Source organism: Chanodichthys erythropterus, chromosome 2 (assembly GCF_024489055.1).
Source record: "Chanodichthys erythropterus isolate Z2021 chromosome 2, ASM2448905v1, whole genome shotgun sequence".
NCBI classification, from domain to species: domain Eukaryota; kingdom Metazoa; phylum Chordata; class Actinopteri; order Cypriniformes; family Xenocyprididae; genus Chanodichthys; species Chanodichthys erythropterus.
The window spans coordinates 24,188,511-24,212,182 of record NC_090222.1 but is presented as its reverse complement, the minus strand read 5'-3'; the positions used below and the strand labels follow the sequence as shown (position 1 = coordinate 24,212,182).

Below are 23,672 nucleotides of genomic sequence, written 5' to 3'. Positions count from 1 at the left end.
CAACAGATGCTCTCTCAGTTTAAGTGTCTACTGGCCAGCTAAAATGGTGACCTATGGGGCATTAAGCAAAACAGACTGAGTCCAGATGAAAGCTTGTGGTTGCTCTGAAATTCACTGTCTAACATCCATAATACAGTATCATATATTTATACTAATGTCATGCAAGTCAAATGTAACTAGGGCATGCTCTTGTAACACTCAGAAACGGTATAATTCACTCAAAATAACTCTCATAGCACATTTAGTATTAAACCATGGAAGATTTCTGTACTGTATGAAAGCAGTGCAGAACTTTTCATCATAAAAACAGTAATCTGTCTATTTGTTTATCTCTGTTATCAGTTAACAGGCTCCAGAGAAATCATTTTGTTTCCTGAGCTATATACAAAGCTTACACAAATGGTAACTTTTAACATCGCTTATGAATTTTGGATAAAAAAAAGCACGTTACAACAATAGAGAGCAATTAGAGCCATCAGGGAGGATATTGTCAAGTGCTTGAATTTGATTCTCTGTTATATAATTTCATTTCCGCACAACCCCTGTTATTAGAAGCCACAGAATAGTGAAGAATCTTTTTGATTGAACTGATCATGTAATCATTTGAGCATGATTTCATTATCAAAATGTGTGCTAATTGCAAATTTACCCTTGAGGGTCAATGTTATTTTCCTTGGTGGGATCCAAATACCTGTAAAAGTAAATCAGATAAAGGTTTCACTTATGAGGAATTTGTATCATGCATTGATGTACTTTTATGCTTATTCAGTTAATTCTGTCTACAAGTACTGTAGAATGCTGACCTACTACTTTGTAAATTGAATATATACACAATGCTTTAAGAGGTACCAAAACAACATGCTTTAACAGCTTGACTTAAATACAAAGCCTCCAGATGGTGTCCTGTTTTTCAGGAAATGAAGCCAAGAGCAGTGCTTGACAAAATCACAGTCTTGACAAATCTTGACAAATCTGTTGCCTCAAAGCAGCAAGGTCAAGAACTTATAAGCCCCCAAACTTAAAAACAGCAAAGGTTAATCAAGGGTCATATCCATTAATATTGCAAATTTGCAACATCACTTATGTGTGTTTTGGTGATTTTTCTCTTTCAGGCTGGTTATAAAACCTACAGCAGTGTTGTTTTGGATTGAGATTATTTGAACTGTATAGATGGATGGATGGATGGATGGGGTGGGGATAGATAGGTAGATGGGTAGATAGATGGGTAGATAGGTAGATAGTGCACAGATTTCCACAAAAATGTATGTGTTTACCTGACATGCATAGAAGAAAAATGTAGGCAAAAATATGAAATGTTATGAACAGCTCATAAACATGCTTTATCAAACTTTTAAACATGAAAGTAAGACATTTCTCCTTATAGTAGCCTACATTTTTTTGGCATAAAGGGCTCTTTAAAATCGAGTCAAGAACCTATGGGTTCTATATAGAAACCCAGTTTAACCTTTTTCTAAGAGCACGGAATGGAAAAATATAACAAATGCACTGATCATAGTAAATAGCATAGATAGTTCAGGTTTACAGTGTGTCGAGTGACACTGTTGTGTGTGTGCGCGCGGTATTTCCACTGTGTTCACTGCTCCTTCCATGCAAATGTTTTGTACTTCGGGAGATAGTACGAGCGCATGCACAGCAGCACGCGCAGTTGGAAGTCGAGTGCGCTCTCGAGCAGAGGAGAGAAGAGAAAAGGAGGGCTGCTGAAAGCGACCAGTGGAGTTGATGCCCTTCTAACTGCTGTTCTATATCTCGCTATACCTTTTAGATTAACAATATATATGTTTAATCTTCCCGTTTTACATTAGAAGACGTGTGACATTACACAGGGGAAGCGCATAATGGAGCCTCCAACAGTGACTGTTAATGATTTTCTCGAAGACTACCCTTTGATTCTCCACAACTCGAGCTTTATGGAGGAACCAGCGGGACTTCTGTCCAACTGGAGCGAAGTCAGCGAGCCGAAGGCGGTGAGAGGCAGCACTGCGGTCGCTATCGCTGTGTGCATAACCGCGCTGTATTCCGTCATATGCGTGGTGGGACTGTTTGGAAATATTCTGGTTATGTACGGTGTGGTCAGGTAAGAGAACTAGTTTTTCAATAAATAGTAGCCTATACTTCAAAAGTCTCTACAACTGGAGTAATCATTAATTATTTAATTTACCACACTTTGACATGAATAGCTACTGAGATATGACCCACTTAGCCCAAAATTAGCTGGTTTACTATACAATACGTGCACAAAGTCTAAAGAGAAATATCAACGTCAATAGCCTATGTCTCCTAGATCTATTTGAACCCAGGGAATATAGCCTGTAACCTATCTACAGAGAATGTGGTGGACTTGGGAGTTTTGATTAGAATCTTATCAAGTGGTAGAAGATGAAATGCAGAGCTGAGGAGTGAGATATGTGTGATGTGCTCATCTGAGGGTGGAGAGTTCCCTTATTTGGGTTTTGACTTCACAAAGCCAGGCTGGGTTTCTTATAAATAACTAAATCTATTTCGCACAAAAGGCTTCATTAACCTAAAAAATAATGTCATTTCTTCTGGAATTATGTTCTGTGTATAATGTTGTGCAATAAAATAACCACTACATTTCTAATCAGAGTTATAATGTCATGGTTGTAACCCTTTAAAGGTTCTATCACTGTAAAATAAAAAGATACCGGAGTCACCCTTTCAGATCACCACCTGATCTAATGCCAATGTAGAACCTCTTTCTAAAAGTTCAAGGAACTTGAAGGAAAATGAAACCCTTCTTGTAAGAATCCTAACACCTGTCAAAATTTCTCAACCAAAAGGGAGGCTTTGATGCACGTCAAATATTTGTTTGAAGGCGCTTAAAAAATGATGATAAACAACAGTACAGTTCATTGAACACACTACTTTTATCACTCACAGCCTTGTTTTCATTCATGTCAAAAATACACTGCTATGACTAGGGTCTTTTGAGACACCTTCAAAAGGATGCTTAGAGGTTTTGCAAAATTTTCTTGATCTGAAGAACCCCAAATTCCATAAATCCAAAGTTCACAGTGTATAAAACCCACTACTGTATAAAAAAATCAGAGTTCTTTTAAATGAACACATAAAGCATTCTATATAGAACCTTCCAGGCATTACAAATATGAAATGAGCATTAGAACGGAATGAGCAAGTGAACAGAATAGGAACTATTCAAAAAAGGAAATATTCAAAAGGTTGCATAAATTTAAAATAAAAGTGAACATATTTTACATCTCTCTCTCTCTCTCTCTCTCTCTATACATATATATATATATATATATATATATATATATATATATATATATATATATATATATATATATATATATATATATATTATTGACATGTTCCCTCTGAGTGGTTCAGATCACAGAACCATTACAATTCAGCAAGATCACATCTTTCTAATCTATTCACAGAACATATATTCAAGAGTGCAAAGCCATTGCCTAGGAAAAGTCTGAATGGACTAATCATATTCGCAATCTCGGTATTGCCTACCTTTCACAGATGCCTTTTTCTATTTGGAGACATAAAAAAATGTAGCTGAAGAGAGTGTTACAGTGTATCAGCCACTAGCCTGGAAGGAAGAAGCTGTACAATAGGAAGTTAGATGTGAAAAGAACTCATTAATAATTCCGCCTGAAGTTTCAAGACAGAGAACTTGATATGATTGCATTTTAGACTGCATCAACATCAAAGTTTTCACCTCATTTTATTCCATTATTTCTTGCAAATTTTTGTCTTGTATCCCAGTAAAAATATCTAAACCTCCTTTGTTTTAAGCTCAAACCTAAATTTTTCTTTGCTCGCTCTCTCTCTCTCTCTCTCTCTCTCTCTCTCTCTCTCTCTCTCTCTCTCTTTCTCTCTCTCTATATATATATTATACACGCACTCACACACCATTCAGAGATCAATAAAATGGTACTACCTCTAAACATTATTTTCTAGAACAGGCCTGTTGTAGTAATATGTTCCCTGATGTAATAAGCATGAAAAACGGGATTGATGGCAATAAACAAATTAGCAAACCAGTATTTCCCTATGAATGAGGAACTTGTGTAAATTTAGAGATGCAAACATGAGTCATGGATATACAACAAAACATGTTATGCACTCAGTATAAAAGACTTAATGGAACGTATAATAATGGATTTATTCATCTCACCACACATATAGCCATGTACAAAGAGAGGAATAAACTGTAGTGCCACTAATGGATGTGCTGTCTTCTCTCTTCAGCTCTGTGAGACTTCAAATGTCAAGTCCTCAAAAGAGATCACTGTGTGGGCACCAGACAAATCTCAAAGACAGGATAATCAATGGATTACAATTTATACCTTTGGCATTGGTCTTTTCTTCAGTAACTATTTGCATCCTTTTACAGGCAACCCCATAATTCATCAGCCCACTATTTATTTAAAAAATAAAACAGAAAAAATTATGAGCTGATTATAGTATGATATTACAGAGAGACTCTTGAGACACCATTTAATGAAAGCATGTTGTTAGCCCCTGCTGGTAGATGTTGTAACTACACCTTTTCACTCTTTCTCCATAGACAGCTATTAGAAATGAGCTGTTTAGCCATTATAGCCAAATTATCCATTATAGCTATAGCCATAATAATAAAAATAATAATTATTATTAATATTGAAAAAGAATAATTATTTTAGCTGCACAGAACTCTTTGCCAGCTTTAAAATATACAGAGATTGCTAACAAGTTTAAAAAAAAAAAAAGTGTAAATGTTTTTAATGGAAAATAACAAATAACACTTTGCAACTAACATAGCAAATTTTTGTTTTAACAAATCATCCAAAAAATAATAAATATGCCAATGTATGTCATATCTGGCATTATTTTAATAAGTCAACATATTATTTATTGGAATAAAAGTTGGATGCAGTGTGAAAGGCTGTTAAATGATGATTAACTCCACAAATGGAAATATGTGCTCATGTTAATCATATCTGATATTTATAATGAAAAGGGCAAAAGCAATAAGAGCCCCAAATCACATACAATCAGCACATCCAATTCATCGTTCATCTGCATCTGTATTCATGAATGTTCATATCGTCATTGCAAACCCAGGTGCAGCTAATCGACATTCAAAAACTATGAAGTGCTTGTGTAGCTGATTCTCTCAGGCTGACTTTTGCTCTTTTTTTCTTCAATAGGTACACAAAGATGAAAACAGCTACCAACATTTACATCTTTAATCTGGCTTTGGCCGATGCATTAGCCACCAGTACTCTGCCCTTCCAGAGTGCCAAATACCTCATGAGCACCTGGCCATTTGGTGAGCTCTTGTGTAAAGTGGTCATTGCTATTGACTACTACAACATGTTTACCAGTATTTTCACATTGACGATGATGAGTGTGGACCGTTACATTGCCGTGTGCCACCCAGTGAGAGCCCTGGACTTCCGCACACCCGTCAAAGCAAAGATCATCAACATCTGCATATGGATTCTCTCCTCTGCTGTCGGCTTCCCAGTCATGGTTATGGCCGTTACAGTGACAGACACAGGTGAGGACAAAGCGAGTGGGGCAAAAAGTCTGAAGTATTTGATTTTATAGCGCAATAAACTAATGTTAATTTTGAGTAACTAACATTTTAGATCCAAAATTGCTTTGTATATTTTTGATCTGATAATGAAATAGTTTTTAACAAAACCATGCTGAGTTAGTTAATGCTCTCTGAGCAATACACCATAGCGTTTTGCTGAGGATGAATCATTCTTTTTGAACAAATCAGTTGAATGAATGATTCAGTGCTTGCTCATATAAAGACAATCACTTGTTTCGGGTTCTGAAGAAATCAGTGTTTTTAACAAATCGTTTGATTGAACTCAATGACTCGCTTATAAAGACAGTAGCTTGTCCGAAATTGCATACTGTCTACGTTTGGTTTGAAAAGTACTTTGTTGCTGTTAATATAGTGTGAATATGGGTAGTATGAAAAAACTATCCATCATGTTGTCATTGTCATGTGACTTGCCAGCATCAATGCATTGCTTCACTGCCATTCACAACTCCCATGGCTTCATGGGATAGTAAAGCGTCTATCAGATACGCACTTTAGAATTTTTTTGCCTGTTCCCTATATAGTTGGGAAGTAAGCATATTCTGACACAGGGAGTCACTTGTCGCCACCTGGCGGAATAATATAACTTGAATATACTAATATATTTCAGTGCTCTTGGAACGCACTTGGCCAGTCTGACTCAAGGACTGGAAATAACTGTTGTAAAAACAAATTACAAAACAACTGATCAGTAAATTCAATCAAGAAATTACTTTAGCCTTACCAAATCTTCTTATCTTTTTCTTTACATATATATTCTCCTCAGGCAAAACGGTCTGCATGTTGAAATTCCCAGGCCCGGATCCACAGTATTGGGATACTGTGACCAAGATCTGTGTTTTCATTTTCGCCTTTGTGGTTCCCGTCTTGGTCATCTCCATCTGTTACGGCCTGATGATCCTTCGCCTTAAGAGTGTGCGCTTGCTGTCCGGCTCCAAAGAGAAGGACAGGAACCTCCGGCGCATCACCCGCATGGTATTGGTGGTGGTGGCAGCCTTCATCATCTGCTGGACCCCCATCCATATCTTCATCATCGTCAAGACTGTGGTGGAGATCGACCACAAGAATCTGCTTGTGGTCGCCTGCTGGCATCTGTGTATTGCTCTTGGCTACATGAACAGCAGCCTCAACCCGGTCTTGTACGCATTCTTGGATGAAAACTTCAAGAGGTGCTTCAGAGAATTCTGCCTGCCCTTTCGTTCTCGCATGGAGCACAACAGCTTTTCCAGAGCCCGTAGCGCCACGAGAGAGCCCGTCTCGGTGTGTGCCAAGTCTGATTCAATGAAGCAGCCCACATGACTAGACCTGGACCAGATGCCTCCTGGTACACTACCAAGGACACAGAAAGACCTGCAGTCTGAGGTCACCCAGATCTCCACCACTGAGTTTTAAACTCCTCTTAGGTTAATGACGACAAGCTCATATACCGAAAGGCAAAATCCTTGTTTTATTAGTCATCTTTTTTTCCTACGTTTCTTGACTTGTGATGGGAAATGTGATGGATAGCTCTAAAATAATCAGCAAAAATTATAAGATGATTTGGACCATCAAGATTCTAATCATGCATTGAAAAAGACATCAAAGATGTGGCCTTGAATGGTCAACAGGAAATGCAAAGTGGTATATGAGCCATCAAAGTGGATTTCCGTAATCAGATTTTAAAATAAAAGTGAATGCATTTCCCTGGGATTTGTTGGATCTTGTTATTGAATTACATTATTACTGGGGTCAAACGATGCACTGAATACACATTCAGATTCTAATACAACAAAATAAGCTGTAAGATGGATATTTCATTTAAAGAGACAAACTTGCTAGTTTTTCAAAGAACTGTGAAAATGTCTTTTGCCACTCCATAATAAGAGGATTTCATTAAACCTGAAGATAAAGATATATGGATTAAGAGAGGTGTCGGATACAGAAAATGGACCAAAATTTTGCTGAAAAGATTTGCAAGGACGACAGAGTACTTCCCTCACGATGGCTGTTAAAATACACTGTTGCATAAACTCTCGACACATTCATTTCATGGTGCTTGATAAGGTGTAATTTTGTGCTACTAGTGAAGGTGTTTGATAACCTTTGACAAAGTACACAGTGTTAAGACATTCTGACTCTATCACAAAGAGACACTTAGATATTTTCTTTGTTGTTTTTTGTTATGAAGTGTTTGGTGCAACAATTCTTACATTTCATTGCCATTAGCACAGAATGGTTGTTTTTTGACCTTCTTCAAATCCCAAAGTCGAAGTGACATTTAACGATTTTGTAATATTAGCATTTCATTCTAAATGTCAGCTTTGCTGTAAAAGGAGAGTTTAGTTTCTTGAGCTGTTATAAACAAACCTTTTCCAGTCAGGAATGTGTTTATGTATTAGCAGTGAGTATTGCTTTTCTGTAGAACCTGTATGTATTTTTGTGAAACTGTTGCATATTTCTTCATGAATCTATTTTTTATGGTTTTATTGCACAGTATTTAGACATCACCAATTATCTTAACTGTCAATGTCTATATTGTGAAAGCTAAAGTAGCCTATTAAAATTTGTTGCATGGGTGTTGGGAAAAATAACCTTTATCTCAATAATTTTCATTCCCCACATGATAAGTGAGCCATAGTATCTAAAATATACATTTGTTATGTCATATATTGAATAAGCCTGCACTCTTTACCTGTTTTAAAGATTTATATTTTGTTTGTTAAAAATATAACACAAAAGCACTAAAACAGCTGGTAGAAATGGAAAACTACTATGCTAATTTTCTGCAGGTACTTGTAAAGGTTGGAGACTCAAGTACTTTTACATAATCTCTTCAGCAGACAACCTATAGACCCCCATTATGAAATATACTGGATAAGTGCTTTTATACAAGGCTACACACATCTGAATCAGGATAAAAAGTTAAAAGAGGCTGTTGTACAGTGACTTCTATAAAGACAAAAGCTCCTGATATTTAATCTATTGTATTTTTTTACTGATTTTTGTTCTCATTCCAGTTGAAATGAAATGAAATTTTGTTTCACTCAGTGCGCTTATATAATAATGGAGTATGTTCTGTAGATCACATGCTTAGTGTAGTCAATCAAGCATCTGAAAATTACAGACAGTGAGAGTTGGTCCAAAAATACATTGTCGTTGAATAATTACTGAAGCCACCATCCACTTTCACTGTATGGAAAAACAGAGCATCATGGTAAAAATCTCTCATTTATTATCTCATCATATCCCTATACCAAACGAATCTTGAATCTTTTTTTGTTCACTGTATACTTAGATATATTGCTCATTTGGTCAAATTAAATTATGTCTGGTTTGCTTCCATTGCGACAAATAGCCTAAAAGTAATCATGTATGGAAATCAATTAACTCATTCCTAACTCTCTCTCTCTGCAGTTTTACAAACAGGATATAAACTGAAACTGTGAAAGTTGTTGATCTGCAAAAAAGATTGATTGTCAGCCACAGGAGGTCAAAAAATATTTCATTGTCTATTCTATACTGGAACTTTGCTGTTAATAGGGCCAAGCTGATTTTTTCCCTCTCTTTCTGTAGCTAGTTTTGCAAAATGGGGTCCTGTTTACTGTGGATTTCAATATATACACTATACTGCTCTGTCTAAATTCCAACACAGTGAGAGGTACAGAATCAGTCCACCTGTTATTTTTGAAAACAGTACACTCTAAACAAAAATGGTGCTAAATGACACTAAAAGTGGTTCATTGGCTTGTAATCATAGAGGAACCACTTTAAGTGTTATTATAGCACCTATCTTTAAAGGTGCTATACAGCACCTTTGTCAAATGGTGCTATGTAGAACCATAAGAGTTGATTGAAAAGCCAATCAACATCTCTTAGCTTTCTCTCATCATCCAATTGTATTCATCCTTCCACACAATTTAAACTGCAACTGACAGCTCTCAGTATCTGAACTCTTGTTGCATCCCACCTCCACCCCATTCTCCTCCTTAGACTTTAGATCTGTTACTCCACTCTCATTATGTTGGCTATAAAGGGGAATTTACTAGAATGGCAAAAGCTGTTTTGAATCACTTTTATGCTTTTCTGAGGTCAAAACGTCTTGTGTAGGGGCCCGGGAATATTTACTTATAGAGATTGAAAACCATGTTATCTTCCACGTCAGGAAATACACTGTGTTTCATGTATTGTTGTTTTTAATCCTTTCCCCAACTAAAGTAAGAGGGAAGAACCTTTAAATAACTAGGGGCTTCTTTGTATGGCAGTAGTGCTATATAGCACCTTAACCACCCTAAAGAACCACAGAATAACACATTTTTGTTTGTGTGTATGGCTGCATGTAAGCATCACGCAATGTCCAATAGACAATAATGTTGCTAATACAGTGAAGTGACAAGTATCGTTCTACTTGTGCTAGGCTAGTTGCAGACTTTCAATTGTAGAACATAACTGAATGTAAAATACAAACAGGTCTTTTCCATTTACTCAAAATCACAGACTTGAATATATTGGAATCTAAAAAACTAAAGTGAAATAACTAAAAACATTGATTAAGTTCAACTAAAAATATATGTTTAAAATGAAGATAAATTAATTTAGTGTAACCACTTGCCTTAAAAAAAATCAATTAAAATTAAAAAGCCATTTTCTTTCTGTGTACCCTGACACTTAAAGCAATGGTGTTTGCAGTATACTTTGTGCCATAGTGGAGATAATGGACTCTGGAAATGGCTACTGAGCCTCACAGAGTCTCAACCAGCCAGCAGACACAATCTTAGATAAGCAAATATTCTGAATAGCGAATACCGTCATTATGGTCAGCAAATATCATTTATGTGCTTCTCTGGTTCTTTGTGATTGTGGTTTGGAGTGTCGGTTACATAATGGCATAAACAGTGGATTAGAGAACATGTTGTTTACACTGAGAGGAGGGAAGCATCACGAGGCACAGTAATGACAAGAGACACAGCATGTCAGCTAGATTGATCAGAAGGATCACACGCCGCACAATATTGCGCTCAACCCCTTCAGTGTCCTTATGAGATTCATTACTGAAAAGCTGTGGGCTAAATCAGAGAATCAGTGTGGATTTTAAACTTGGCTCACATTCTTGCACATAATAACCCCCCATCTTTGACTGTCAACTATCATACACAGGATAAAACAAGATAAATATAATGTCAGTCATTCACTAAGCTAAGCAGGTCCCTATAATTTATCTGAGGAGAATATGGCTTACCCATATCCAGTTAAGACCTTCCATTAAATGTTGCCCTGCTCAGTTTCCATGGTGACGTGGTTGTTTACCCATCAAGATGAGATGCTATACAATAACGACTGGTCTAATTGTTAAAGACATGTTGATATTATAAACATATGATGGACATTCTATGACTGAGAGAAAATAACATATAATCCAAACAATTACAGGGTGCCAGTTTTCAGTTGTGAAAACAGAAGTGCAACAGTTTTATCGGTTATGGTGCACTCTATAGATAGATCCTGATTGGGATCGCTTGTCAAACAGCCAAACTGCTGAAATCACGTGACTTTGGCGCTCCAAACTGCGGATTCGACACACTGATCCATTATGCTCCGATGCTTCCTGAAGCAGTTTTTTGAAATCTGCCATCACTATAAGTCGTTATTTAGGTTTTTTTTTGGCACACCAAAAATATTCTCGTCACTTTATAATATTAATATTGAACCACTGTACTCACATGAACTGATTTAGATGTGTTTTTAGTACCTTTATGGATCTTGAGAGAGGAAATGTCATTGCTCCCTATGCAGGCCTCACGGAGCCATCGGATTTCAACTACATATCTTAATTTGTGTTCCGAAGATTAACGAAGGTCTTACGGGTGTGGAACGGCATGAGGGTAAGTAATAAATTACATAATTTTAATTTTTGGGTGACCTAACCCTTTAATTGTTCTCCCACATTCCGTGTATCTAGCCGAGCTGACATGACAATAAACCCAAATGAAAGAACATATGGCACGGTGGCTCCCGTCACGTTTCATGGAACTCTTATGACATTGAATTGAGGGGCTTTTCAACTGAAATACCCCACAAAGTTTAAATGCTTCTCGAACAAGAAAAAAATGTAGGAGAGGACATGATTTTGTCCATGGAGAATTGATTGGATCATTGTGATTTGCTATTGGTTTGCTCATGTGAGTGACAGGTTGTCCCGTCCTCACACCAGTAAGCACGTCATCAAAGAGATGTCGCTGCAAGAGTGAGTGAAAGTTGATTAAAGATTACTAGAGTATTTTTTTCCATTAATAACAAATTTGGTAATATTTCCAAAAAATACATGAATGGTCCATTTTGATTTCACTGAGACTAAGGAAAAAGCTGTAGAAACTAAGAAACTAAGGAAAAAGCTTTAACAAGCTAGAAAATCCTTATGCTTTTAACAATTCATGGGCTTCCAGCTGTGAAACTTCTCATTTTCCTGCCTTTTTGGAACTACATGATAGAAACTTCAGCTAACAATGACTCATTTATACTCATGAGCAAATAAGGATGTCCTGCTCTCAAAAACATTTAATGTAGCTTGCTGGCATTAAAAACAATAACATTTAATGCCAGTGCCCTGTCCACTTCTCAGTGTAGCTACCTCATGCTGTCTGACACCAGGCATCGAAAAACATTGATGACAGCATTAAATGATGGTGGTCAATTAAGTGCTTGCAGAAGAGGCTGTTAGCATTTCAAAGCTTTCCGAGAAAGTGGGCCTTGAAGGGCTTTTCAACTGAAATACCCCACAAAGTCTCTGAGCATGACTCACTGTGGGCTGTAACATAAAGAACAGACCGAGAGCACAATGCCATTTCCCCTTCATAAATGCTGAAGTGGTGCTTTGATCTGCAAATTTTATCAATAGCGACCAAACCATTTCCAGCCTCAAGTGCTTTCAACAGTTTAGTGTATACTTACATAAGCATCAAATCTGATATTCCATATATCTAACAGAGTATACATTTCTGCTGGGGAATAGGAAAAAAAAAGACAAACAGAAACACAAGAGCTACAACTGACTTCAGCCACAGCCTTAGATGAAATCAACTGAAGATAAAAGAAGACATTAATCATCTCCCGATTTCAGCAGAGGAGAATTAAACAACTCCACAAACAGCATTACAGTTTCACATATTACTAACTTTAGACTTTTTTTCTGTCATTCATCTACAGAAGTTCTTATTGAGAATTAACAGAAGGTTAATGCTCATGTTTGTTTGATTTGAAGTTACCATAATGGTGAACAATGTTTCCATTAGTTGGACTCTTAACTCTTATAATATGGTTCTGTCCTCTGGCAGCTGTGACAGTGTGTTTATTAAACACACTTGCAGCAGCAAAAAAAACAAAAAAAACAAAAAACAATAGTCTTTGAAACACGTAAAGGAACAAACTTACCGTCATTGAGATCACATAGCCAGACGAATTCGGCCGTCATCAAAATCTCGTAACCATATAAACCTGACTGTTATTGAAGTCTCTTAGCGGAACGATACCAACCATCATTGAAATCTTGTAAAGAAACAAAACCAGCCGTCTTTGAAATCTCGTAAAGGAACAAACTTACCATCATTGGGATCATATAACCAGACATATTCGGCCGTCACTGAAATCTTGTAATGAAACAAATTCAGTTGTCATTGAAATCTCGTAAAGGAACAAACTTACCGTCATTGAGAATACATAGCTGGACAAAACAAGCCATCAATCAAATCTCATAACCAAATAAAATAGGTGCCATTAAAATCTCCTTACCAAATGAACCTGACAATCATTGAAGTCTCTTAGAGGAACAAAACCAACCATAATTGAAATCTTGTAAAGAAACAAAACCAATCATCTTTGAAATCTCGTAAAGGAACAAACTTACCGCCATTAAGATCACATAGCCAAACAAATCCGCCTGTGAATAAAATCTGAATAAAACAGGAATACATAGCTGGACAAAACCAGCCATCAATGAAATATCATAAACTAATAAAACAGGCGTCATCAAAATCTTGTATCCGAAAAGCCTGACAGTCACTGAAGTCTCTTAGTGGAACAAAACCTGACAGTCACTGAAGTCTTTAGTGGAACAAAACCAACCATCACTGAAATCTCGTAATGAAACAAATCCAATTGTCTTCGAAATCTTGTAAAGGAACAAACTTACCATCATTGAGATCACATAGCCGGACAAAACCAGCCTTCAATTAAATCTCATGACCGAATTAAACAGACGTCATTCAAATCTCGGATCCGAATAAACCTAAAGCCGAGCTCACACTAGAGGAGTTTTTAAATCCTAACCGAATATGAAATCTGGTTGCAGCACACATATAAGGAGAATCTTCACAGATTTTATTCTCACAAATCTCAAACATGCATTTCAAATTTGTAGTGCAGCACACACTACAGGATATTGTTAAGATTATCATATCCAGAAGAGCCTCACGTGATTTCATTGGGAAACGGATGTAAACATATTCGTCACTGAGATAAAAAGGTATGTTTACATTTGCTAGCAGCTTTCTACACTCACCCGGCATGTTCAAAACCATAGTGATTTCTCCTCAGCTTTTCTCTTTGTCTGTACGGTTGTTTCATGTTTTTTGAAGACGCGTTATTCAAGAAGTTGTGTTGTTGTACTTCAATGCACCGTTCCGCTATCTCCGCTGTCCAACGGATTCATACAGCAGCTGGTTTCGCGGTCGCAATTTTAAATGTGCTCTCATTCACTTCTCTCATTGGCTGTTGTTAAAGAACTGACGTAATCTTCCCGATTTAAAATCCTAAATATCAAACATGTTTGATATGATCGGGGCGGCCCCGATTTGTGTGAGAGCAGATCGGGAGGTGCAAGATTCGATCTGTGAACGCCTCACATTACCAGATAATCTGCGGCGAACATCGGAGCCGATCAATATCCTCGACAAGATTTTTTCTCCGATTCTCGGGAGGGGAAAATCTGGCATAAATCGGCCTAAAATTCCTGTAGTGTGAGCCAGGCATAACAGTCTTTGTAGATTCTTAGCGGAACGAAACCAAACATCACTGAAATCTCGTAAAGAAACAAAAACAATCGTCTTTGAAATCTCGTAAAGGAACAAATTTACCATCATTGAGATCACATAGCCGGAAAAAAACAGCCATCAATGAAATCTCATAACCGAATAAAACAGGTGTCATTAAAATCTCATAACCGAATAAACCTGACAGTCATTGAAGTCTCTTATGCCTGGCTCACACTACAGGAGTTTTAAAATCCTATCCAATTGTAAAATCTGGTTGCAGCACACACTTCAGGAGAATCTTTGCAGATTTTCTTCCCTCAAATCTTAAACATGCTCACACTACAAGATTTGAAATTCGCGGAGCATCACACACTACAAAATATTATTACAAGATTATCTGCCAGAGGAAGCGCGTCACGTGATCTACGCAGCAGATCGAAAGCGGATGTAAACAAAATGGATAGGCTACTGAAACACGGAAACTTGCTGTAGCAATAATAATCGTTTGTTGTGAGAAAACACAAAAGCGGAAGAATAAACGAGTGTGGATGAAAAAATGGTTGAGGAGACGGGCTCAACGTGGATTGTCAGTTCTTCAGCGAGAAATGGAGGTAAAATTTACCTTTTATTACTATCGTAGTGTGCTAGAGTGTTTACCGTTATAATATTGCCTGCCTACTGTAGTTCAAAAGCGCTAGTGTCACCTTTTACATTGTAGATTCTTTGATCTTGGTTTCGCGGTCGCCATTTCGAAATGTCTGTCACTTCCGTCGCGTCGTATACTTGTTTCCTATTGGCTATTGTGACAGTACTGATGTTATTACAATCTTGGTCATCCCGATAAATATCAAACATGTTTGATATGATCGGGGTGAACCCGATTTGTGTGAGATCAGATCAGGAGGTGCAAGATTTTATCTGTGAACGTCTCACATTACCAGATAATCTGCACTGCAACATCGGAACCGATCTGATTTTTTCTCAGATTCTCGGGAGGGGAAAATCGGACATAAATCGGCCTAAAACTCCTGTAGTGTGAGCCAGGCATTAGCAGAACGAAACCAACCATCATTGAAGTCTTATAAAGAAACAAAACCAATTGTCTTTGAAATCTCGTAAAGGAACAAACTTATCGTCATTGAGATCACATAGCGGGACAAATCCGGCCATCAATGAAATCTCATAACCAAATAAAAAAAATAAATAAATAAATAAAAAAAAATAAAAAAATAAATAAAAATAAAAATAAAAATAAAATAAAATAGGTGCATTTAAAATCTAGTAAGCGAATAAACCTGACAGTCATTGAAGTCTCTTAGTGGAACGAAACCAACCATCATCGAAATCTTGTAAAGAAACAAAACCAATTGTCTTTGAAATCTCGTAAAGGAAGAAACTTACTGTCACTGAGATCACATAGCCTGACAAATCCGGCCGTCACGGAAATCTTATAACAGAATGAAACAGGCATCATTAAAATCTCGTAACCGAATAAACCTGAGCATCATTGAAGTCTCTTAGTGGAACGAAACCAACCATCATTGAAATCTCATAATGACACAAATCCGTTTGTCTTTGAAATCTTGTAAAGGAACAAATTTACCATAATTGAGATAACATAGCCAGAAAAAACAGCCATCAATGAAATCTCATAACAAACTTACCATCATTGAGATCAATAAGGCAGAAAAATCCATCCATCACTGAAATCTCATCTCCGAATGAAACAGACGTCATTAAAATAATGTAACCGAAAAAACCTGACCGTCGTTGAAGTCTCTTAGTGAAACGAAAACCAACCATCACTGAAATCTCATAATGAAAAAAATCTGATTGTCTTTGAAATCTCATAAAGGAACAAACTTACCGTCATTGGGAATACATAGCTGGACAAAAACAGCCATCAATGAAATCTCATAAACAAATAAAACAGGTGTAATCAAAATCTCGTAACCGAAAAACCTGACAGTCATTGAAGTATCTTAGCGGAACGAAACCAACCATCAATGAAATCTTGTAAAGAAACAAAACCAATTGTCTTTGAAATCTCATAAAGGAATAAACTTACCGTCATTGAGAATACATAACTGGACAAAAACAGCCATCAATGAAATCTCAAAAACTAATAAAACAGGTGTCATCAAAATCTCGTAACCGAATAAACCTGACAGTCATTGAAGTCTCTTAGCAGAACAAAACCAACCATCAATAAAATCTTGTAAAAAAACAAAACCAATTGTCTTTGAAATCTTGTAAAGGAACAAACTTACCGTCATTGAGAATACATAGCGGGACAAATCCGGCCATCAATGAAATCTCATAACCACATAAAACAGACCTGTGCCATTAAAATCTAGTAAGCGAATAAACCTGACAGTCATTGAAGTCTCTTAGTGGAACGAAACCAACCATCATTGAAATCTTGTAATGAAAAAATTCTGTGTGTCTTTGAAATCCTGTAAAAGAACAAACTTACCATCATTGAGAATACATAGACGGACAAAACCAGCCATCAATGAAATCTCATAAACGAATAAAACAGGCATCATCAAAATCTCATAACCGAATAAACCTGAAAGTCATTGAAGTCTCTTAGCAGAACGAAACCAACCATCAATGAAATCTTGCAAAAAAGCAAAACCAATTGTCTTTGAAATCTCGTAAAGGAACAAACTTACCGTCATTGAGAATACATAGCGGGACAAAACCAGCTATCAATGAAATATCATCAACGAATAAAACAGGTGTCATTAAAATCTCATAACCAAATAAACCTGACAGTCATTGAAGTCTCTTAGCAAAATGAAACCAGCCATCACTGAAATCCCGTAATGAAACAAATCTGATTGTATTTGAAATCTCATAAAGGAACAAACTTACGGTCATTGAGATCACATAGCCGAAAAAATCCGGCCTTCACTGACTTCTCATAACTGAATGAAACAGAAGTAATTAAAATCTTGTATCCAGGGGCGTAAATTTCATCGGACAGTAGGGGGGGACAATAAACATAAAATTTCTCAAGAGCAATTTTTGAAGGGGACACAAATAATACAGCCACAATTTTACTTATAAAGGATATATGCAGGGGTTAAATTGAGCCGGGGCCGTCTGGGGCTGAGCCCCGGGACATAGGCTTATCAGGGCTCGACATTAACGATTAATTTTTTGAAGGGGCAAGAGAAAGAGAGCTTTACTTGTCCTGATTAAAACATCAATAACAAAAAGTTAGGGAATCACCAAAATGCAAGCATGATTCTATTACATTTAGTGTAAGTGGCGATTGATAATGGATAATATAAATATTAATAAATATTTTATTAATGAATGATTCAGCGTTTTGAACGAATCGGTTGAGTCAAAGATTCAGTAATAGCCTATTCCAAAACACCTGCCTCATTCTTGAATGAATCAGCCATTTGAACAAATCGTTTGAATGAATGACTAGGACAGTCACTTGCCGCAACCTACTACCAGTTCAGTTTCATGTTTAAATTTTCCCAACATTTCTTATTTGTATATTCAAAAATATTTAAAGAATATCATAACATTATTTAATGCAGTTGTAATTTTTCAGTGTAAATTATTTAATTTGATTCATAACAGTCCTGCTTTATTTTTCTTATTGAATTTATTGATCAAATGTAAAAAAAAAAAAAAATGAAATAAGATTAGGGGAAAAAATGCCCTTGGGGTAAATATCACAAATATGCAGATATAAATATGCAAAAGCTGACGGAACACTGTTGAGTATATAGCTTCAGAATAAATTATATTTACACCAAAAAAAAATCCAATTTTTTCCAGACAACTTTTTTGGTCGGACAAGTGACCAATTTACTTGTCCAAAGGACAATACCCTGTATTTTGTATTGATATGCTCTCCTTTAGGCCTACAGAAAGATTTTGTTATCAGATGTAGCTTTGCACACTGCCAACATCTAGGATGATTTTGATCTGCATTTTAGTGTTCATAGCAGAGGGCTCTGTCGACTTATTTTTGGTTTGTCAATTGATAAGATTTTGTAGGCTTTGCATACTCATGTGCACTGCTCGAAAGCCTGAAATTTAACCACTGGATATATGTAACGTAATGTTACACAGAAGAAAACCTTACTACTATTATTAGTGTAGCATGTAGACTGCCATTATGCTCAATGTTTCTCTTTGGTTCAATAAAAAAAAAACTTACTAAATTGACCAAAATATTCAAAATCATTTATTTATTGGAATATTTTTGAAGTTTTTTACAACCAAGTCACCAAAATACGATGAATATACTTTGAGCAAAACCCAACACACAACAGTAAATCTTCTAGCCTAATTGTTGTTGGTGTGGGTGACATATTATCCAACAAGCTATCGGTCTTTGTCAGGTGACGTCACACTCGTGAAAACCGAAGTGCATTATGGGTGTCGCCGCCATTTCTGAGGTATCCAAACAATCTCTGTATCAGTGCAGAGTTGTTTCTTCTTTGGCTACTTTTCATTGTAAAAATGGCACACTTTTGTTGTGTGAAAAGCTGCAATAAAATGTCCCACGATAGAAAATGTCAAAAACTTTACTACGAGATTAGATTTAGTCGGTTTCCTACTTGAAAAAAGGCTGTACGGAGAGTATTTAGAGGCAATAACAGAGGCGCTGGATCGCACGGGTTGCCGCGGTGAGACGCAAAACATCACTTTCGTCAAGATATCTCCATTCATGTATGTTTGCTTTCTACATTTCACAAAGGTAAGTTAGAGGTTTCTGTTTTCTAAAGCAGAAAACGTTATAGCAACGCATTGTTTTGGATTGTATGTGCTATGAAACAAGTCAATTTAAACTGAATCCCTTTACTTGAATATGTCTACATTTTTTTCTTAATTTTGCTACAGCATTTTTATACTTAAGGTACGACATTTTTGCTCTGTATCCATATACTGATTCTAATTTTCTGACTACTTTTTACAGCTGTGGTCTGTGGACCTTTTCATTTCATTGCAGATCAGCCTGCTTAAAGATTATGGAGACTGACCCCAACTGGACACCTTCCCTCCCTACATTAAGGCCACATCAGCATTAAACACAGGCTGTGTCTCAATCAGCTCCCTAGTTCATTAGTTAGGGCACTGATCAGGACTGTCTCAGTCACAAAATTTGTATACACAATATACTGATTCAAGAGCTCAGAGCTGATTGAGATGCACACACAGACACTAAGTAAGGAAAAACAATCCAGTCAGCTACTTGGGTAAAGTTGGTTTTATATTTGCACATTCAGACTTCTGATAAATTCAGACTTTCCAATAAATATGCAATAAATTAATGTTTGCGAATTTTAAGCAGCAACATGATATTGACAACCAACGATTGTCAACTTATAACATTTTTCACAGTCGATCAAAATAGGCAAGTATTGTTTAATGGCATATTTACTTGTGAATGTCCACTGAATGTCCAGTGTAGTGTGATTAAGAAGGCTATTGAATACGGATGTGCGAATATAAAACCAACTTTACACAAGTCAGTCAGCTAACACTATGGTCCATCAGGCTGGAGAGAGTGATCATCTTCACACTGAGAAGATGCAGGAGGCTGGAGGAGATGGTGATCTGCATGTGCAGAAGTAAACCGACTTGATATGTACAGGATGTCTGATGTTTGTTTTGGAGATGATGATGTTAATGTACTATACAGGTCTGCCAAACCTGGGAACCTTTATGGCGTTATTCCAATTTTTTTTTTTTGTGCCTCTGATTCCAGACGCAACAAATACAAATTTCAAATGCTTCTGTGAACCTTAATATACCTCAGATTTGATCTGCCTGCACAACACTTCTCATGTTTCCCCTGAGACGGTATACAGAACAGTATACAGAACATTCAATGAAACTGTCATATCTATGCAAACCTGAAGCTTTCAGCTGTATGGGCAGACAGAGATGATTTGCACAGAAATATGTCTCCTGTGTTTAAATACAGAGTAGCAGAGATTATTGACTGTTTTTAGATTTTCACAGAGAAACCATCCAATCAGCGCATGTTTGAATCTTTTGTAGAATTGTAGTGTAAAATGTGCTGATGCTTTATCCAGTCTTGCATGAACAATAAAGCATGTATAATTAAATTTTTCAGGGTGATTTGTAGATTTAGGTTATATGCACTTATAGTATTAACAGTATTACACAATCTGTAAATCAGATATTTAACTTGCATGACATACCTTTGTTTTTATTATTATTAAGGCCTTTGGACAAAAAAAAAAAGAAAAAAAAAAAAGACTCATAATGTCATTGACCCAGACAACACAGAGGTAGATGGAGGACAATAATTTACAAATTATTTTGGCTCTAAAAGGTATACTATATCAGAATGTACTATAATAAAATACACTATTAAATTCTACATACATCTCTGATGATGCCTTGTTTATTGGAACAATGTTTAACGTGTTATACATTGGTTTATGTACTTAATGCAATAAAGAAAAAAAATGCATGAAAAAAAGGGTAGTATTAGTTCAAAATTCTTCCTGATAACACTAAACCATCCTTAATCATGCACTTGTTATATAGTTAACACGACATCATCATCATTATCGTTACTATACTGTGTTATTGCAGTCCTTCCTTCAGAACATAAATAAATCCTGCAACCATTAGTGAAATATCTGTGGGCTTCGAGGGATTTATAGTTTTTAAATTGTTCACTATGCGTTTATGCCATAAACAAGACAGTTAACAATATTTAAGTATGATGATTTAGGTAGCAATGCGGGGTCAGTAGCACTCCAACTTACTGCAGTCAGTTCGTACTGATCTATGTTATGAATGGATGAAAATTTCTCCAAATAACGGTCCCTGGCATCTTTGGTGAGTTTATCGCGATATGAAATTTTAACTTAGTTCTTGTGCTTCTTCATATTTGCGAGTTATTTGCTTGTTATCTCAACTCGTGTAATCTCTTTCATTCTCACAGTCAGCAGGGATACCACAAATATGGCGCCGCGGTGACGTCACACACAACAAAATCACGTGTCTGACAAAGACCGATTGTAAACAAGCTACCAAACACGCTAGGTAACATTATAATTGCTAAAATAGCGGACTCACGGAAAAAAAAAATGTTATCATCTTGCTTTTTTTGTTATGACTAATTACTCAGCGTCGTCAGCATTAAAGCAAAAATAACCACTTCATCCGATGTTTTTGAATAAAATAGCCTTAACAGCCGACTTACTAGAGCTCCTCTCAACTACCGTCTGTCTTCTCTCCCGCCGGCGCCGCCGGATTTCTACACGCACGAGTGTGACGTGCGCGGTGGACCAAACCACTGTGAGGCAAGGGAGGGGTGACTCAAAATGTTTCTAAACTTAAAACGCCTGTTTGCGTTTGTATTGCTTTACTTCTTACACAATTATTTTAAATAGGGATGTCCCGATCACGTTTTTTTGCCCTCGAGTCTGAGTCCGAGTCATTTGATTTTGAGTATCTGCCGATACCGAGTCCCGATCCGATACTTAATAGCCTACATAAAAAAGAATAAAGAAGAGCGAAAAAACAGATCCAGGAACAGTGCTTTTCAGGTTTTTCAGGTATTCAGTTTTCAAATAGTAATCAAATATAAAATATCACTGCATATTATCTTTACTGTATAAAATAAATAAAGATTAATCATTATTGAAGTTACAAAAACTATTCAGTCAAGAGCAGTGAGTGATTTCTTTGTTTTTTGTTGTTTGATTTAACATTAAATACAGGCAGCAGGAATAGTTGGTTTCCCTTTAAGACATGCACGATCCAGTACATATACTGTTCCACATGCGCTGTCTTTCTCGACTAATATACGTTTGCTAGGATACTCGCTAGGACGGGCATGTTGACATAATTTTTGTATGAATGTGGCCGCCGAAGCGCAAGACTTGAAAGAGAACTCAGTATTTGCGCGCTGACTGGAATAAGCGTGTGCGCGCTTCGGATGAGCGCACACAAATCTTCTCACAGCGCGTGCGAGTTCTCTTTCGCGTCTTGTTCTTGAAGGTTTAAATCAGCAAGGCTTTAGACAGCAACGTGCTGTTCAGGTCTCACCTGCGCTCGCACGCTATCAACACCCGGGTGATGACGGCGTAAATGACTGGACATTAGAGCAGACGGCACTCGCAGTTAACAGTTTACAAAGAGTGACTGTTTTGTTCACGCTTTCTGATTATCGTTGTTGTAACGTTTTGTGCATCCATCGACTGAAACATACATTATCTGAACTCTGTCTGTTTTCCACGTTGCTATTTTAAACAAACCATATTAACCAATAGATGCGTCGTCATTCGAGATGGACCGCAGTGCAAGTGCGGTCCGTAAGTGGAGAACCGTATGGTTCGATTTTTTACCGAGAACCGTTGCACCCCTAATACATATATATCCGAGTCCTGATCGGGAGGTAATGTCCGATTCCGATCGAGTCTGAAACCACATGATCGGGCCCGATTTCCGATCATGTGATCGGATCTGGACATCCCTAATTTTAAATATATATAATTTATTTACAATACTTAGAGTGGTATTTAATTATATTTTTTTGGGGGGACAGCACTCAGATAGGGGGGGTCATGTCCCCCCCGCGATTTACGCCCCTGCTTGTATCCAAATAAACCTGACAGTCATTGAAGTCTCTTAGAACGAAATCAACCATCAATGAAATCTTGTAAAGAAACAAAACCAGTTGTCTTTGAAATCTCGTAAAGGAACAAACTTACCGTCATTAAGAATACATAGCCAGACAAAACCAGCCATCAATGAAATCTCATCAACGAATAAAAAAGATGTCATTGAAATCACGTAACCAAATAAACCTGACCGTCATTGAAGTCTAGCTCTTAGCAGAACAAAACCAACCATCAATTAAATCAGGGGTCTCAAACTCGCGGCCCATGATATTTTGTGGCCCCCCACTTGACATCAAAGTTTAGTGTTAGTGCGGCCCGTGAGTTATTCTGAAACCTTTTTTATGAGTCGTTGCATATGCCGTGCTCGCCGCACTTTTGCTTTATTTTGTTATCACTTATGGGCTACCG

At 36.9% G+C, this 23,672-nt stretch overlaps 1 protein-coding gene across 1 annotated transcript; it reads left to right on the top strand.

The window, feature by feature from the left end:
• Positions 1-1,780: 1,780 nt before the first annotated feature.
• oprd1b (opioid receptor, delta 1b) lies at positions 1,781-8,444 on the top strand. Its single transcript, XM_067405790.1, has 3 exons — positions 1,781-2,095; positions 5,208-5,560; positions 6,384-8,444. Exons 1-3 carry the CDS (start codon positions 1,857-1,859, stop codon positions 6,914-6,916), a joined length of 1,125 nt encoding a protein of 374 aa, XP_067261891.1. The 5' UTR covers positions 1,781-1,856; the 3' UTR covers positions 6,917-8,444.
• Positions 8,445-23,672: the final 15,228 nt, after the last annotated feature.

Coding starts and splice junctions, on each gene's coding strand:
- oprd1b (XM_067405790.1), top strand. CDS start 1,857: ATGGAGCCTCCAACAGTGACTGTTAATGATTTTCTCGAAGACTACCCT. Junction 2,096..5,207: donor GTTATGTACGGTGTGGTCAG/GTAAGAGAACTA, acceptor TTTCTTCAATAG/GTACACAAAGATGAAAACAG. Junction 5,561..6,383: donor CGTTACAGTGACAGACACAG/GTGAGGACAAAG, acceptor TATTCTCCTCAG/GCAAAACGGTCTGCATGTTG.